General features: G+C 47.0%; 1 protein-coding gene across 7 annotated transcripts in view; it reads right to left on the bottom strand.

The window, feature by feature from the left end:
- The window catches only part of TUFT1 (tuftelin 1), a 28,898-nt gene extending 13,779 nt beyond the window's left edge, over positions 1 to 15,119 (bottom strand). For 2 of the 7 annotated variants that reach the window (XM_015558765.1, XM_015558766.1), the window contains exons 1-5: positions 14,983 to 15,119; positions 3,671 to 3,745; positions 3,168 to 3,269; positions 1,320 to 1,406; positions 733 to 822 (exon numbers count right to left, since the gene is read on the bottom strand). In XM_015558765.1, the coding sequence (XP_015414251.1) occupies positions 733 to 822; positions 1,320 to 1,406; positions 3,168 to 3,269; positions 3,671 to 3,745; positions 14,983 to 15,042 (414 nt within the window). In that variant the 5' untranslated portion in view covers positions 15,043 to 15,119. Of the gene's footprint in view, positions 1 to 732; positions 823 to 1,319; positions 1,407 to 3,167; positions 3,270 to 3,670; positions 3,746 to 5,100; positions 5,126 to 14,982 lie in introns of all 7 variants that reach the window. The other 5 variants (XM_006755708.2, XM_015558769.1, XM_015558767.1 and 2 more) reach the window with 4 other exon arrangements.
- Positions 15,120 to 16,458: the final 1,339 nt, after the last annotated feature.

Below are 16,458 nucleotides of genomic sequence, written 5' to 3'. Positions count from 1 at the left end.
GCATGAATTCAGGCACAGGTGGGGTCCCTCCCAGCCAATCAGGGCTGTCTTGCCCAGGGCAATCATGGCCACCCAGGCAGGGGGGGGGGGGGGGGGGGGGGGGGGTGAGTCTGCTTCCTGAGGACATTTCTACCCTCAGTTTGAGAAAAGCTGAAAAGCAGGATCCCAGGAGTATCTATCCCAGGAAGGCCTCTCCGATTAGTTGAATTGAACAAACATTTACTGATGACCTTCTGCATCCCAGCCCCTGTGCCGGGTGTGGGGCGTGAGACAGAGGTAAACCCTAACCTTGAGGGGCTTCCTCTCAAGGACAGAGGTAGCGACATACACAGATGAGTAACAGACAAGGACCGAGAGTTCCAGTTTACACAACAGGAGTCACCCGAATTGAGCAAGAGCAACTTGTCAGTTTGGATTTACCGGTGACTGTCTGCTTTATCAGACTCTGTATTACAAGAAGAATGATCACAGAATCTTAGAGGTAAGAGCTTTTGCCAACAAGTTCACAATAACTGTATTGATGTCAATCCAATTTTTGGCCAGTGTCTTAGGAACAGGGGCACTGATGCGTGGGCTGAGATGTGCCTTAACAAGGGGGGAGTGCTCGGAGAAGCCAGCATCACCTACATTCCCTCCTTTCCTGGCAGTGCCGTTAGGCTCAGCACCCACGGGACTGCCTGGCATAACCTCGCCTCCCTGGTGGGGACCCAACCATGGACCACTTCCTATTACCTGGATCTCCTGTCGATGGTGAGGCTCTCCTGGATCTCTGTCGAGCTTGCTGCTTATATCCTCCCGCAGCTTCTGCAGACAGTTCCTGGCCTGGGAGGGGAGGGCAAGGAGCTTCAGCCTTGGGCTAGAGAAAGAGGGCACCCAACTCACCCACCTTTGCGCCCATCCCCAACTGTACCCCCAGGAGTCAGGCCCTGTGGTAAGCACTGGCTGGGGGAAGAAGAGTCTCTAATCAAGTGGGGCTACGGCCCAGTGCCTCCTACACACACAACAAAATTAGCAAACCCTCTGGCCCGGGAGCTAACATTCTGGTTAATCAGAGAGAATCATTGATTGGCTGCCTCTTGCTCACCCCACATTGGGGATCAAGCCCACCACCTGAGCATGTGCCTTGACTGGGAATCGAACCGTGACCTCCTGGTTCATAGATCGATGCTCAACCACTGAGCCACGCCAGCCAGGCCGTGGCACTTTATAGAGATAGGAAGAGAGCAGAAGGGAGAAAATCAGAACCCACAAAGGAGCCAAAACGTGTGAGATTTAGAGAAATGACCACGGTCATCTCCCAGGAGAGAAGGGGTGCCCACCTCCTGGATGTACTGGACTTCACTCTTCAGCTGGTTAATATTCTTCTCATGGATCATCTTGTCTCCAGACCTCCCCTTCAAGTACACCTGAAACGGAGAAAACCACACTGCTTGGTTAAGGAACCTCAGTTACATCAGTTCCACAGGCAGCCTCAGGCACTGCTGGTGGGAGGGTAAATTGTTACACCTTGCTGGGTGGCAATTTGGTGATTCAGATCAGAAGACTTACAACTATATTTACTCTTCCGCCTATCAAATCTACTTCTGGAAATGCAGCCTAATGAAATAAATTTACCTAAACTGGCATAAACACTCAAATATAAATTCATGGAAAGAGGGATGTAAAGGGAATTTACACATTTTTCTCTACATAACATGCTTGAATATTTTACAATTGAGAAAATGTTTCTTTATTACTTGTGTTATATAAGGCACACAATTTAATAACATGTTCGGCAAAATATTGTCTATGGCTACAAAAATATAAACAAACAAATGTCTAACAATGGGAAATTACATAAATAAATTATGGTTTCTTAACAAAATACTATGCAGCCATTAGAATACCAGATATTTACATTTATGGACACAGAAGATGGTATAAGCTATAATTAAATTGGTGGGGGGGGTAAGCAAATTGTAAAATAAAGTATATAATACAATTCTGTTTTGTTGTTGTTTTAATCCTCACCAAAGGATATTTTTTTCCATTGACTTTTATAGAGAGGGTGGAAGAGAGAGGGAAAGACAGAGAGAAACATATTGATTGGTTGCCTCCTACATACGCCCTGACTGGGGCCAGAGCCGTGGAGGAGCCTGCAACCGAGGTATGTGCCCTTGACCAGAATCGAACCCGGGATCCTTCAGTCAGCAGACTGACACTCTATCCAATGAGCCAAACTGGCTAGAGCCAATTCTATATTTTGAAAAAAGACAACATATGTATATAAAAATGTCTGGGAGGATATACAATAAAGTGTTTGTTAACAAGGATTACATTGATAGAATTATAAGGTAGTTTTACTTTCTTTAAGGGCCATATAATAACTTTAACATATTGACATGTGTCACAACATGGCTAAACTTTAAGACCACCTGTTGTATTATCCCATAAAATGCCTAGAAGAGGCAAATCCATCAAGACAGAAGGTAGATTAGTGATTGCCAGGAGCTGGAAGGAGTGATCTGGTATTAATAGTCATTCATGTTGGTTGCTCAGCTCTGTGAATATATTAAAACCACTGAACACTTTAAGTTGATTTATGATATGTGAACTGTATCTCAAAAAGCTGTTTTATAAAAAGGAATCAAAGTCGTGGCCAGATTGGCTCAGCTGGAGCATCGTCCTGTACACGGAAAGATGGTGGGTTCGATTCCTGGTCAGGGCACATACCCCGGTTGCAGGCTAGGTTCCCAGTTGGGGCATGTTTGGGAGGCAACCAATCAATGTTTCTCTCTCACATCAATGCCTCTCTCTCTCTCAAATCAATTTTTAAAAACTTTTTTTAAATAAATAAAAAGAAATCACAAAAATTGTTTTAATTTTTAAAACTAAGTTCCATAAACACACCTCCCACTTGTCTCCATAACCTCGACATCTAAACACGGTCAGGGGACAGACACGAAAGAAGGTCATCCCACCCATCCCCATGTCCGGGCCAGGCTGCATCAAAGTCACTACAGCCTGACTGGTCTCCTGGTGTTAATTAAGGTTTTCCAAGAAAAGATCAGGAACGAGCATCACAGGTCCGGCTCTTCCTAGTCAAACCAGAAGTTCCCTTTGGCAATGTCAGCCACTGCTGCCTCTCACATGCAGTGGGAGAAAGAATGGAGGGTGAATTAGCTTACCTTAATGATCTCCTCATGTCCATCGTTGGACTCCACCAGTTCTGAGGCCAGAGAATGACTGGGTGAGTGGCCAGACACCATGGCATAGGTCTTCCTGCCCGCCTGAGAGAGAGAGAGAGAGAGAGAGAGAGAGAGAGAGAGAGAGAGAAGTGGCTCAGACACCATATGGGAAGCCCAGAACTTCTGCACCTTGACCAATGCAGACAACCTGCTCCTCCAAAGACTTGAAGGGTTAGTCTGACTTTCCCCTCCATTCATCTCAGAACCTCTACCAGAAGCCACACAGCAGCAAGAACACCAGGCGGAGAAAATTAGTAGAAATTGCAGGTTAGTTTCCATTTTAGGGGGGGATCCCCATCCTCCAAAGCAGCGCCGCGCTGAGGTCAGCTGGGTGTGCCGGAAAGGAAATGCTCCCAGGCAGCAGCAGCAGTGGCTCCAGGCAGCACTGGAATGAGGGGTCAGCGGCAAGGGAGGAGGCCTCACCCGACCAGAGACCTCCATACCTTCTGGGCTATGTGTTCAAGTTCATCTCCTGTCAGTTCACTCTGGAGAGTCAGTCTGAGAATGTCCACGCTGCCCTAATAATGACAATTACAGCAACATAACCTTTACCTTCGGTCTACGACCGGCCCAGGTGCACTTCTGCCAGCCCTGTGGGGTGGGCCTTATTATCGCCATTTCACAGACAAGAAAAGCTGAGGTCTGGAGAGGTGACACCAGCTTGCCCAAGGTCAGGCCAGTTCAGTGTGGCAGGCTGCCTCCGGGACTTCTGACAGTGCTCTACCCCGCACCAGAGCCACACAGCACGCTGCTCCACGCAGCTCCAGAGGGGCCACGCTGGTCCTCAGATTACGGAAGCACATGGCACGCACTCCCTTTTCCCCTGAAGAGGGCCTCCCTGGATTGGTCATCCCCAATCCAGATTTTCTGCACCTGACAGCCAACCAAGAAGTTATGGATATATTTTACAAGACCAGGATATCTTTCCTGAACCAAACTATAGGAAGGTATCTGAATCCAAACTCCTGTTTCTATGAGCCACACAGAAATTATCCAAATGAAAGAAGGCAAGACAACGGGTATTTATCTAGAGATCAGCCTCATTTCAATGGAAGACAGATTCCTTCCTGTACACCAAATATACCATGGCTGTGTAAGATGTTAAGATTGGGGAAAACTGGGTGAAAAACATACAAGAGTTCCCTGTACTATCTTTGTAATTTTTCTGTAAATATAAAATGATTCCAAATTAAAAGTATTTTAAAAAAGAGAGAAAGGGGTGGGGGAGGGAAGGAGAGAAAGAGGGAGAGAGTGCCCAACAGAAAAATGGGCAAAACAATTTAATAAACACATCACATAGGAGGATATCCAAACGGTCAATAAACATGAAAAAAGTATTCACCCTCATTAGTCATCATGATCAAAGAACCAGAACCACAGATAATAGTACAAATTATCCATAAGAACGAAAACAGAAAAACCCAAATGGTGGGGGATTTGGAATAACTGAAACTCTCATACACTGGCAGTGGGATTGCTCATTGTCACAATCACTTTGGAAAATCTACCAAAGATGAACATAGGCATGCCCTATAACATGGCAATTCCACACCTAGCTATCCTCCCAGCAGAAATGCTGGCATATGTTCCCCATAAAACATATACTAGTATCTTCACAACAGCATTTTAATAGCCCAAAACTAGAAATTACCCTAATAGTCATCAAGAGTAGAATGGATGATTTTGACATAGCCATACAATGGAACATTGTACAAGAAAAAGAATGAAATACTGTACATGCAACATGGATAAACCTCACAGTAATGTTAACCAAAAGAATCCAGACACCACCAAAGTATACTATATGATTTCAATAAAAAGTATAAAAACAAGCAAAATTAATATATGCTTTAGAAGTCAGGATAATAGTTACCTTCAGGGTGGAGAGTAGTTAATGCCTATAAAGGGACAAGAGGGAACACTTCTGTAGTTGCTGGTAATGACTTGTTTCTTATCTGGGTGCTGGTTAGAGGAGTGTGTCCAGTTTGTGAAAACTGCTTGACTGTACATTTATGACATATGCACTTTCATGGATGGATGTTATTGTTAAATAGAACGCTTAAAAAACAAGCAAACAAAAATGAAATACTCCTAATTGTGGCATTAAAGTCACCTCAAGATGGGGCCTATCACTGTCTATACCAGGGGTCCTCAAACTTTTTAAACAGGGGGCCAGTTCACTGTCCCTCAGACCGTTGGAGGGCCGGACTACAGTTTAAAAAAAAACTATGAACAAATTCCTATGCACACTGCACATATCTTATTTTGAAGTAAAAAAACAAAACGGGAACAAATACAATATTTGTATTTGCATGTGGCCCGCGGGCTGTAGTTTGAGGACCCCTGGTCTATTCGCTCTAACTTTCCCAAACTTCCCTAATCCAGTTGTAGGAAGGCGTCCAATCCAAAGCTCTCCTTCTCTTGGCCAGTCTTCTAATGCAGCACACGCTCCCACCTCCCCAGAGGTGCAGGCATTGTTTTCTCCTTCTGGGTCACCCTCCCTCTCTCGCCTCCTTGAAACATTCCCACTCAGCCTCCATAGCTTAGCCTGGTATCCTTTCTCTGAAGGTCCTACCCCAGCACTCCTCAGTCAGGGCCTGCTCCCTGCACACTACACATCCCACGCTGTTCACACTGACCCACCTCATTCCTTCGTTAACTACGTATTCAATCATCTCCCCCAATAAAATCCTAAGCTCCTTGACAACAAGGAGAGCTTATTTTAAGCACAATGCCTGGCTAGAGTCTACTTGAAAAATGTGTTCCAGGTGAGAAGGTCAGAGTGCTCAGCTCAGAGAAGTGGTATAAAATACTGGGGAAAGCAGGCACTAAGAGGAGGGGGGCGTAAAGGGGAGAAATGAGCAAGGGCTAAGGAAAGCAACTCCGAGAAGAAATAAAAGTGACTAATGGATAGGTATAAGATGCTCCACTTACTAGTAATCAAGAAACTGCAAGTCAAAACACCAGTGCTACCAACTTACAGATTTAGGAAGTATCGAAGTAAGGCATGTAGGAGTGTGCTCACAGCAGCATTGCTGGCAATGGCAAAACGCTGGAAGCAACCCGATGGTCCACTGATAAGCAAATGCATGAATTAACTCCGCTGTATTAGTACATTGAAATTCAGCTGTGGAAATAAATGGACTACAGCTACCTCCATCGACATGAATGAATTTCAAAATGAATTTTAAGTGAAAAAGTGAGCCATAGAATATAAATGAGCAACAAAAATGTATTTGTGCAGCACTCCTATCCTATATAATAAAAGGGTAATGTGCTAATTAGACCAGATGTCCTTCCAGATGAAGCCGGGGCTACGAACGCTGAGGCAGAGGCTGCAGCAGCAACTGAGCCCCTTGCAGGAATTTCGTGCATCCGGCCTCTAGTAATTCAATATATAAAAAAAGAGAGGAGGGACAGTTCCAAACCTGGAGTCAGAGGTGAGGTCTGAGTCCAACTGACAGCTATTCATCCTTTAGCAAATCACTTTCTTTCTCTGGGCCTCAGTTTCCTATCTGCAAAATGGGAACGATAATACCTACCCTCCCTTTAGGCAGGTAGGGACATGTGCAGACACAGTGTGAAAGTGCTTTGCAAACCATAAATCACAGCCTTACTTTCCCAAGGAGCTCTGGAAAGACTACAAGGGAGGAGGGGAGGGAGGGGGAGGTAAGAGCAAGGCAAACTGTCTAAATGGAGCCTGTGACTAAATCTAGGGTTCTCTCTGGCACCTCATCCTCCAAAATCAGAGAACCCAGTCAGCAAGGGCACAGACCTCACCGCACAACCCCAACCCAGAGTCCAGGGGGGGATCCCGGCCCCTCTGTGCTGGGTGCCCCTGGTTGCTTTCTGGAGCCAGAGTGACCTCAGGGCTTTCAGTGCGAGAGTGACCTCGGGCTTTCAGTCGCTGCGGGGACTTTAGTGTCCAGCAGGGTGGTCCCCACTGGGATTCTCTGAAGGGCAGGAGACAAAATGGAGCATTCTTCTCCAGGGGAAGAAGCAGCACAGCTAATCACAAGGTAAGCAGCCTCTAACCTCATAAACAGTCTTGGGGAGCGGCCCAGCCACCTTCAAATTACAGGCGGCCTCTCACTCTGTTCAGACACATCTCCAGCTGTGACTCACTCCTCCCGGGGAGGGAGGGGGTAAACACATAGCTGAGGGGTTAGAGATCTAGACGCTGGGAGGTAAACAGGGAGGCCCCGGAGGTTCTCACATCTCAGGCTTATGTGAACAGGGAAAGATCTATGGGAAAAATCTAGGTTTCCCCCAACCCCACTCCCCAGGCTTCTAGGGGGGCCATGCGGACTGAGGGGTGGGTGAGGGTCAAGGGTCTTTCTAAGAGGAAATAAGGGAAGTGCAGCCTGCCCCTGAGCTGGAAATCAGCGTTCTTAATTCATCTTCACTCTGTAACCCGCTACTCCACTGCGTTGTCCCTCAATCATCCCTTCTTCCACCCAAATGTATGTGGTCTCTCCAATTACTGCAGTAACAGCCCCCTCAGTTGTCCCGCTCTGAGAAATGGGAATAGCTAGCCTCTTGAAACACTGGCTCCCAAGAGGCCAGGGTGAGGAAAGCCCCACTAAAATCAAAGAAGAGGGCCAGATAGCGAGTTGGGGGCCTATCCCCTCTCTGCTGAGACTTCCAGCCCACTAGCCTGCAGGTGTCAGGTGTCCTTGGTCCTGCCTTCTGCAGAGCCCTCTGGGCCAGGCATGGCCCTTTATTGAGTCTGACACAAAGAATCATTCCCACTCCTCCCCACAGATCAGCCAACAAAGCAGGTGTTTGCTTTCTGTCTGGCTACCTGCCCAATACCATGGGCTGGAAAACCTCTATTCAGAGGCCTAACGGGGTGCCTGGGAGGTGGAATGAGAAAAAGGGACTTAGGATGGGGCAGCCCTTCTCATCGCCTGGAGCCCTGGCACAGGAAAAGCTGGGGCCTAGCAGGGAGAGTGCACACATAGAGGAAGGTGGGCTCCCAAGCTCTCAGCTCTGAAGGACACACCCTTTTGCTGAGCCAGCCAATGCAGGTGAAGGGGTGGTCCCTCAGTGCCCCCTCCCCTCAAAGGGCTGGCACCAATGAACCTGCCTGCTTTAGTCTCTGACTACCATGTTTGTAATTTTTTTCCTTTTTGTGACCCCATTTCCTTTTCTTCCTTCATCTCCCCATTCCAATCCTACCCTGTATTTTCTTCTCCTCTTCCTATCCCTGCTGTGGCCAGGCTTAAATCTGGGCCACGAGCCTCCCTGGCACAAACCCATTTCTCCAACTAATCCTCCCCACCCCAGGAAACAAAGGTATTTCACAAGACTCTGTATAACCCAAAGAGGCATATACCAGAATTACCAGCAGCAGGGAAGCTCGTCCCACCTGCTCTGAGCACACGTGCCTGGAACCGAAACCATCTGGGCGCGCGCACACCCACCCTGGAGAAATATGGGCCAACGCTGGTGCCAAATGCATGGTGGTTGAGTAAGCCTCCTCTTCCAGATCCTCTGGCAGAGGATTCCCCAAATTCCTGGTTGACCTGGACACATCAGCTGTAATGCTCCTGAAAGTTAAGACTCTGGCAATGAATGAAGGAGATGAAATGGTGTGAGGAGGAATTTATGGCTTGAGCTTGGGGCAGGTGTCATCATGAGTGGAAGGAAGAGCCAGTCACCAAACTTGAAAGGTGCCTCTGCCCAGGAGTTTCTTCCCCACCCAGGTGTCACACAGCCAGGACTTCCATCATTTTAGAATTCATTCATTCATTTGGAGTAAGCATCAATGACTCCCAATGAATCCTACTTTAAAATGCAAATATTCTGACCCAGCAATTACTCTCCTAGGTTATTTCTCTCCAAGAAAAATGAAAACAAAGGTCAACACAAAAATGTGTCAACAAATGTTTATGGCAGCATTATTCATAGACAAAAAGTTAGAAGCAACCCAAATATCCACTAACATTTATCCAAGATGAACACATGATAACATAGCCATACAATGGAATATTATTCAGCCATTAAAAGGAATGAAGTACTGATTCATGTTATAACATGGATCAACCTTAAAAACATCATGCTAATTGAAAGAAATCAGTCACAAAGAATTGCATACATAACTATGATTACATTTATATAAAACATCTAGAATAGGCAAATCCATAAAGAAAGTAGATTGGTGGTTGTCTAGGGCTTGAAGTGGGAGATGTGCACGAGTGATGCTAATGAATGTGTTTCTTCATTGGGGAGGGTGAAATGTTCTAAAATTGTTTGTCTTGACTGTACAACTCTGAATATACTGAAAACCATTGTACACTTTAAGAGAATGATTTTTGCAGTATGTAAATTATATCTCAATAAAGCTGTCATAATAAAATGAAGCCCATGGTAAGCCTTCAATAAATCACAGCTTTAGTGTTTTATGTGTGTGTGTGTGTGTGTGTGTGTGTGTGTGTGTGTGTACTAGAGGCCCAGTACACAAAATTTGTGTACAGGTAGGGTCCCTAGGCCTGGCCAGCTATCAGGGCCACTTGGGGTCTTCCAGCTGCCAGCCAGGGCCTTCCTTTGTTCCACGCCACCCCCTGGTGGTCAGCACACATTATAGCAAGCGATCAGTCTCCCAGTCAAACTCCCGTGGGGACAATTTGCATATTAGGCTTTTATATACGTGTGTGTTTTTTTAAAGAGTGGGGCTCACCCAGCCAGTGTTGCTCAGTGGTTGAGCATTGACACACGAAGCAAGAGGTCACAGCTCTATTTCCGGTCAAGGCACATGCCGGGTTGCAGCTCTGATCCCCAGTAGGGGGCGTGCAGCCAATCAAAGTTCCTCTCATCATTGTTTCTATCTCTCTATGCCCCTCCCTTCCCTTCTCTCTAAAACAATCTATAAAAACATTAAAAAGTTAAAAAAAAAACAATGGGGCTCAGGAAAGACTTGGTATTAAACAAATTCAGCTTTCTGAGGTCCTAAAGGAATGACACATGTGCATCGAGAGAACCTCTCTGACCAAGACGAATCAAGATACAAAATGAGAGGATGAAAAACGTGCACATCTCTAAGGAAGGGGAACACTGATAGATTATTTAAAGGGAATCACCTGATCAAAGAGCCCATCACCGGACACCAGCTGCCCTGCCCATGGAGAAGGAAAGGGGCCCAGAGGGGGATGCCAAAATGTGAGCCTTGACCATCACTCTGTCTAAGCCAGTCCTGGCTGAGCTGGGACTGGCAAAGGTCACTCAGGTCTTCATCCCGGGTCTACCTATAGGCCCTTCTTATCTTCAGGTGTCTCCTTCCTCCACTGGCAGAGGAATGGGAAAAGGAACAAATAAGAACATAGTGAGAAGGAGCAAACACGGACCGGACCAGACATCTCCTCTATGCCTTTCCAGCTTAGACTAGACTGTTGTGCCTCTCCAAAGTAGCAAATGGAAAATAAAGCTAATATCTGAGCATGTACCATGTGCCAGCACTGTGGCTTCCTATGCATTACCTTATTTAATCCTTACAGCCTTATGAGAAGGGTGCAATTATTATCCCTGTTTTACAGATGAGGAAAATGAGACTGAAGAGAGTAAGTAATTTACCGAAGTGATCTTGAGCAAAACAAATACTGAACCCCTGGTAGCCCACTAGGGCAAACTCCCAAAAGCAGGCTCTTAACCACATGTTATTAATAGAAATCACAAAAATCATAGTTTAGCCAAAAACTGTGATGTAATTACATTAAGAGATTGGGAGAAGAAAAAGAGAGGGTGTAAGGGGTGGGAGTATAAACTTTCCTGTCATTCCCACAGCAGGTAATCAATACGCGTCTAAAACTAACAGATCAAAAAGCATCACTATAAACATATTATTTAGAAACATGGGGTAAACACCAGACAAAAGAGTTAAAAGAGTTGAAAGTGGCTACTTCCATGAAGAGGACTTGAGGCAGGGAACTAGTTGCTATTTTTTCCATTGTTGTTTTTTTTTAGTGGAAGGGAGAGGAAGAGAGGGAAAGATGGAGAGAGAGAAAGAGAAAAGGAGAGAGGGAGAGAGAAACAGCGATGTAAGAGAGACACGTGGACTGGGGCTGGTGCATGCCCTTGACAAGGAATCGAACCTGTGATCCCTTTGGTTGGCAGTCCTATGAGCCAAACCAGTCAGGGCCTTGCTATTTTCTTTTAAAAGCCTTTTGCTATTATTATATCTTTTAAAAATCATGCAAAAGATTTTCTTTTTTTAAATTTTTTAAAATTGATTTTTAGAGAGAGGGGAAGGGAGAGGGTAAGAGAGAAACATCAGCTGCCTCCTGCATGTCCCGTGGGGGGATCAAGCTGGCAACCTGGGCATGTGCCCTGGCCAGGAGGGACTCGAACCGCAACCTTTGGTTGCATGGGATGCCGTCCAACCAGGGCTGAAAAATTATTTTAAAAGAAAATCAGAGATATGCCGACCATATCTAATGCAGTGAACACTTGCTGCTTTTGCCACACAACTTCCATCTTCCACTGGTAGAAGCACTTGGGTTTTGCTTTGGAGAATCTCCCTCCTGTCAATCAAGGACGGGCCTGTCATCAAGGAACCCCCTGCCCTAGCCAAGGAGGTCATGGGGCCAATGGCATCCTCTTCCTGGAATCTTGAGCAGAATGGCAAAAATACCTAAAACAGCTGGAACCAATCCACCTAGTAGTAACCCCTCCATTAGTTCCTTCCACCTGCATAGACCCCGGACTCCCTTGGTTCAGACTTTTTAAGCTTCCCCTTATATTTTCTGAGCTACCCCTTTCCTTCTAATAAATCCCTTTCCTGCTTAAGTTAGGTGGAGTCACTCTGTTGCTTATAACCAAAGAAACTTAATGGGAATATCTAATGTTTGAAGTTAATTGTGTTTTTATTTGCCAGTGTAACTTACTACAGTTGTTTACAAACTTTTGACCTAAAAAATACATTTTACATCACAATCCAATACACACACACACACACACACACACACAATATGTATACATATATATATAACTGAAACAAAAGTTTTGCCAAAAATGTCTATCCTAACACTCTGAGAGTGTTCCTTCTATTTCCTTTTTAAGACTATTTTTTTAGAGCAGTTTTAAGGTTTCAAACAAAATGAATAGGAAGGTACAAAGATTTCCCACATACCTCCTGCCCCCATACACGCATAGACCTCCCTATTATCAACATCATTCACTAGACTGGTATATTTTTTTTTAAACCAAGGATGAAACTACATTGACACATTATAACCACCCAAAGTTGATATTTCACCTTAGGGTTCACTTTAATGAAGTGGATGGTGTTATGGATTCTATAGGTTTGGACAAAAGTATAAGGATATATATCCATCATTATATCATACTTACAGAGTATTTTCACTGCCCTAAAAAAATCATCTGTGCTCTAACCATTAATCACCCCCTCACACGGCCATCCCCCCCCCCACCCCACCCCCAAAAAAACTCCTGGAAACTACTGATCATTTTTATTGTCTCCATAGTTTTGTCTTTGCCATAATGTCATATAATTGGAATCTATTTCTTTTCTAATACTGAAAAGAAACCCACTAAGGGTTTCTAACCCACTAAGTTGATTTCAGACCTACTAACAGTTATGATCTGCAGTTTGAGACACACTAGTTCCTTGTATCGGCTGCTTCTACCTCCAACAATTAAAAACAGCCCAGAGAGCATATGAGCCGTATTTCCATGCCCATGTGTGGCGCACTAAGGCACACGGCCTGGTTGGTGGGAAACTGCCAAGAGAGGCCCAGGGTCCTGACTCTCACCAGGACACACCAATGGGTTAAACTGTCTACACGGCTGACATCAGAAGAAACATCTGTTCATTTACTTACTCATGTGCTCGTGCACCGAGCACTCACTCAATGGTGTGCATATATGACAGTTCCTGGGACTGTTCAGAGCCATAAATTCTACCTGCAGGCTCGCTCAGAGGAGAGGAATCCAGGACGAAGCCTGTGCCATGATGGAGTGAATGTTTATCATCCCCTCCTCCTGCTTAAGAGCTCAGGAATGTCTCCAAGATCAGATCTAGGCAACGATTATTTCATTCCCAGCTTTGAAGTAAATAACTCTCAACTCCAACCTAGAAAGAAGGAATAAAAGTGATTTTCTGTCTCCCCTTGCTCTAGAGGTCTCTGGTTCGCTTCAAACTGCGGTTAGAATTCCTTGTTCATGATTTTCCTACCAACTTTCTGCCCTACTGGACAAGCAGCAAAACATCGAGGGATGGAAGAGGGTGTCAGTTCATTCTCAACACTGCCAGTGCCTTAAATCTTAAGACCTTTCTGGATCTATTCTAGAGCAAGCAGAGCCAAGCACAAACACCCCTCCCTTTATTTTCCTCATACCCACGGTGCTGCCTCAACCATGCCAAAACAGTGAGCAAGAGCATGGTGTAGGACTTGGAGCTGAGACACAATAGGAAATGGATTTTTTCCGTCTCTGCAGCACCCCATAGCTGGGGAGTGGCAGGCTACAGAGACTAGAGGTGGGGGGAGGGGAGACTGGGGGTCAGCAGCAGCAAGATCTGTTTTGTAAGGTGGTAGAAACAAAGCCTGGGCAGAAACGGAGAGGGACTGCGAACAGCGACCATCTCTACCCTAACTTGACATGAGCAACTATTCCGTAAATATTCTTTGAAGAAGAGCCAATCCGGGTGCAGCTGGGTTAGCTACCTCAGGGGCTTGCCGAGACAGGAAGAGGGGAAGGGAATCAGATCCAGGGTGCAGGGTGAGGGGAGGGAGGGATACAAACTCCCCATCAGGTTGGCTCCCATTTCACTCTCACCCACAATAGCTTGGAAATCGGTGAAATAGTACACACCTATTCCGGATTAAGTTCCCCAGCCACAAGTTACCTGCCTCTGCCTCTCGGAGGGGAAAAACCATATGGTCAGCTGGGGCCGGGAGAGGGCAGGGAGCCAGGGCGTGAGGGGAGCAGGGCGGATCGGTTAGCCTTGGAGAACTCCCTTCTCTCCCCCACCCTCAGTCCATACAGAAACCCTCGCGTGAGCCCGGGCCCTTCCCTTCTCACCCCAGGTTCCGGCATCTTCTCGCCCTTTGGCTGGGATGCTGGAGAAGGAAGCAAAACCAATAAATCGCCCCAGGAAGCTACCGGTTGGCCGATAGGGGGAAGGGAGCAGGAGAGCTGCAAAGGGGAAGAAGAAATCCTAGCAGAAAGGTGACCGCCACGCGGACAGTGCTACCCCTGCTAGCGGAGCGTTCCCGGCCTATCCCGGCGAGCCGGGAATCCTACGGGCCCCCACCCTCCAATCTAAGCCCCCTAGGATTTCACTCTCTACCCTTGGTTACTGATCACCCAAAGCACCGAAAAGTTCTTAGAAGGGCCGCTGAAGTCGATCCACAGAAAAGCCTAACCCAAACCCAAAAGAGCACAGGGGTCTCGTCCCTGGATCGCATTCTCCTACAACCCGATCTACCGCCGACAGGACGCCTGAGTAGCGCGCACGGGAGACCCGCGCCGAGTCACGGGCAGGAGCCGCAGTGTCCTCCCCAAGGGCAGGACCTCCCGGAGTCCTCGAGCCTCCGAAGAGTCTCCATCCCGCGACTTCCCAAGACTCGCCCTGCCCGCCGCGGGGCGAGAGAAAAGAGAAACGCGGCCAGGAGCTGACCGAGCACCGAGCGCGGCACCAGGTGATGTCAGCGAACTCGCCGCGGGGCGCGAGAGCGGCGGAATTGGAAGCCACATGTACCCGAGCGGAGGAGACGGTGAGGCCTCATTTCCTTACCGCGGTCTGCTCCTCCGGGTGCACGTCCAGCAGGGAACACCAGCCCCGCGTCCCGTTCATCTTCTCCCTGCGGGGGGCGCCGCACCCAGCCTACAGCACTGCGGTCCGGCTCCTACTGGGCGGGCGCGCGCGGAACCGCCCCCTTGTATAGGCGCGTCGGGGGCGGGGCCTGGCGACAGGACACGCCCCTAAGGCGTCGCTCGCCAACGAGTGGGCGAAAGAGCGAGTGGGCGTGGCTTAGAGGTTTCAGGGCACGCCCATCTGCGCTAGCTCTGACTTACATTAAAGGTGGGGTTTGGGCGCTGCCAGGAGCTATTTAACTCAAGTTTTGTCTAACACGTGTGGTTGTACCTCAATCATTCTTCCTTCGTTTTGCTCTCTCCTCCTTTCAACTCGAGGATCAGTGTCGGTAAGAGATAATCACCCTGCCTGCCCCTAGCCTAGACAATGAATTTTTAAAAAGCTTGCAGACATTCTCCTCTCTCTACTTACAGGCCAGCCTGTAGGCTTTGTGAAGCTGAGCAAATTTCCTCCACCATAGAAATGCAAGCATCAAGGGCCAGCTCATTCAGACTGGCCTAAGCCAGTCTGGCAGGTGCCCTTCCCTGGCAGGACGCCCAGGCCAAAGTCAAAGCCAGCTTGGTTCTGGGTGGGGCTTGTTTTGCAGAAGCTATAATACCAAAGCTGCCCTTATATGGTTGGGAGAGGTGGGACGTGTCCTTAAAAGGAATTTGTATTCTTAAGAAAGGATGAGCCTCAATTTCTCCAGTGGCATTTGCTCCCCAAACCCAGGTTAACATCTTAAGGGTTTGAAAGAGAGCATGGCCAAGCAAGACCTTGGAGCCTCTTCCCAGCCCAGTTGCTCTCTGCAGGTGGCTGCTGCACTGGGCTATGGTCCACATGGAAGTAGGCAGGAGAAGGTCTGACCCACTCTTGACTGGGCAGTGCTTGGTGAACAGCTAGCCCCCTCTTCAAGGCAATACTAGGACAGGTTCCCATGCCGGGTAGGAATGGATGTCGGTCTTTGTACCTGGAAGGTGAATGCTGGGGATATCCCTATGCCCCAAGGGAATAAAACCCAGTTCTGTGTCTCCTCAAACCCTGAAAAGAAGGCATATACTGGTCTTGCTATTCCCAGGAGCTTGTTTAGGAGAAAATGGAGGTGCTATAAACACCCAGTTCCCTAGGTTCCATCTGATCTGTTGTAAAGGCCTCTAAAAACTGAGGTCAAGAAAACCCCAGCTTCAGCCTCTAAATTGTGCAGTTAAAATGGTTTCTTCATAATGTGGGGCCCTCCAAATAAGCGAGGAAAAAGAATGAGAAAACACACCACGGATTTCAGGATAGATATATAATTTTAATAGTTAATTTAAAATAAACATCAAGGCTGGATTGGTTTTGGAAAAAATATCTGATTTGCAGAACATTTTTTTTAAATCATGAAATTACAAGCCATTGGTGAGAACAGCCTTCTTC

Source organism: Myotis davidii, unplaced genomic scaffold, assembly GCF_000327345.1.
Source record: "Myotis davidii unplaced genomic scaffold, ASM32734v1 scaffold653, whole genome shotgun sequence".
NCBI classification, from domain to species: domain Eukaryota; kingdom Metazoa; phylum Chordata; class Mammalia; order Chiroptera; family Vespertilionidae; genus Myotis; species Myotis davidii.
Note: the sequence above shows the minus strand (reverse complement) of the source record. Positions and strands in the feature narration are given on the sequence as shown.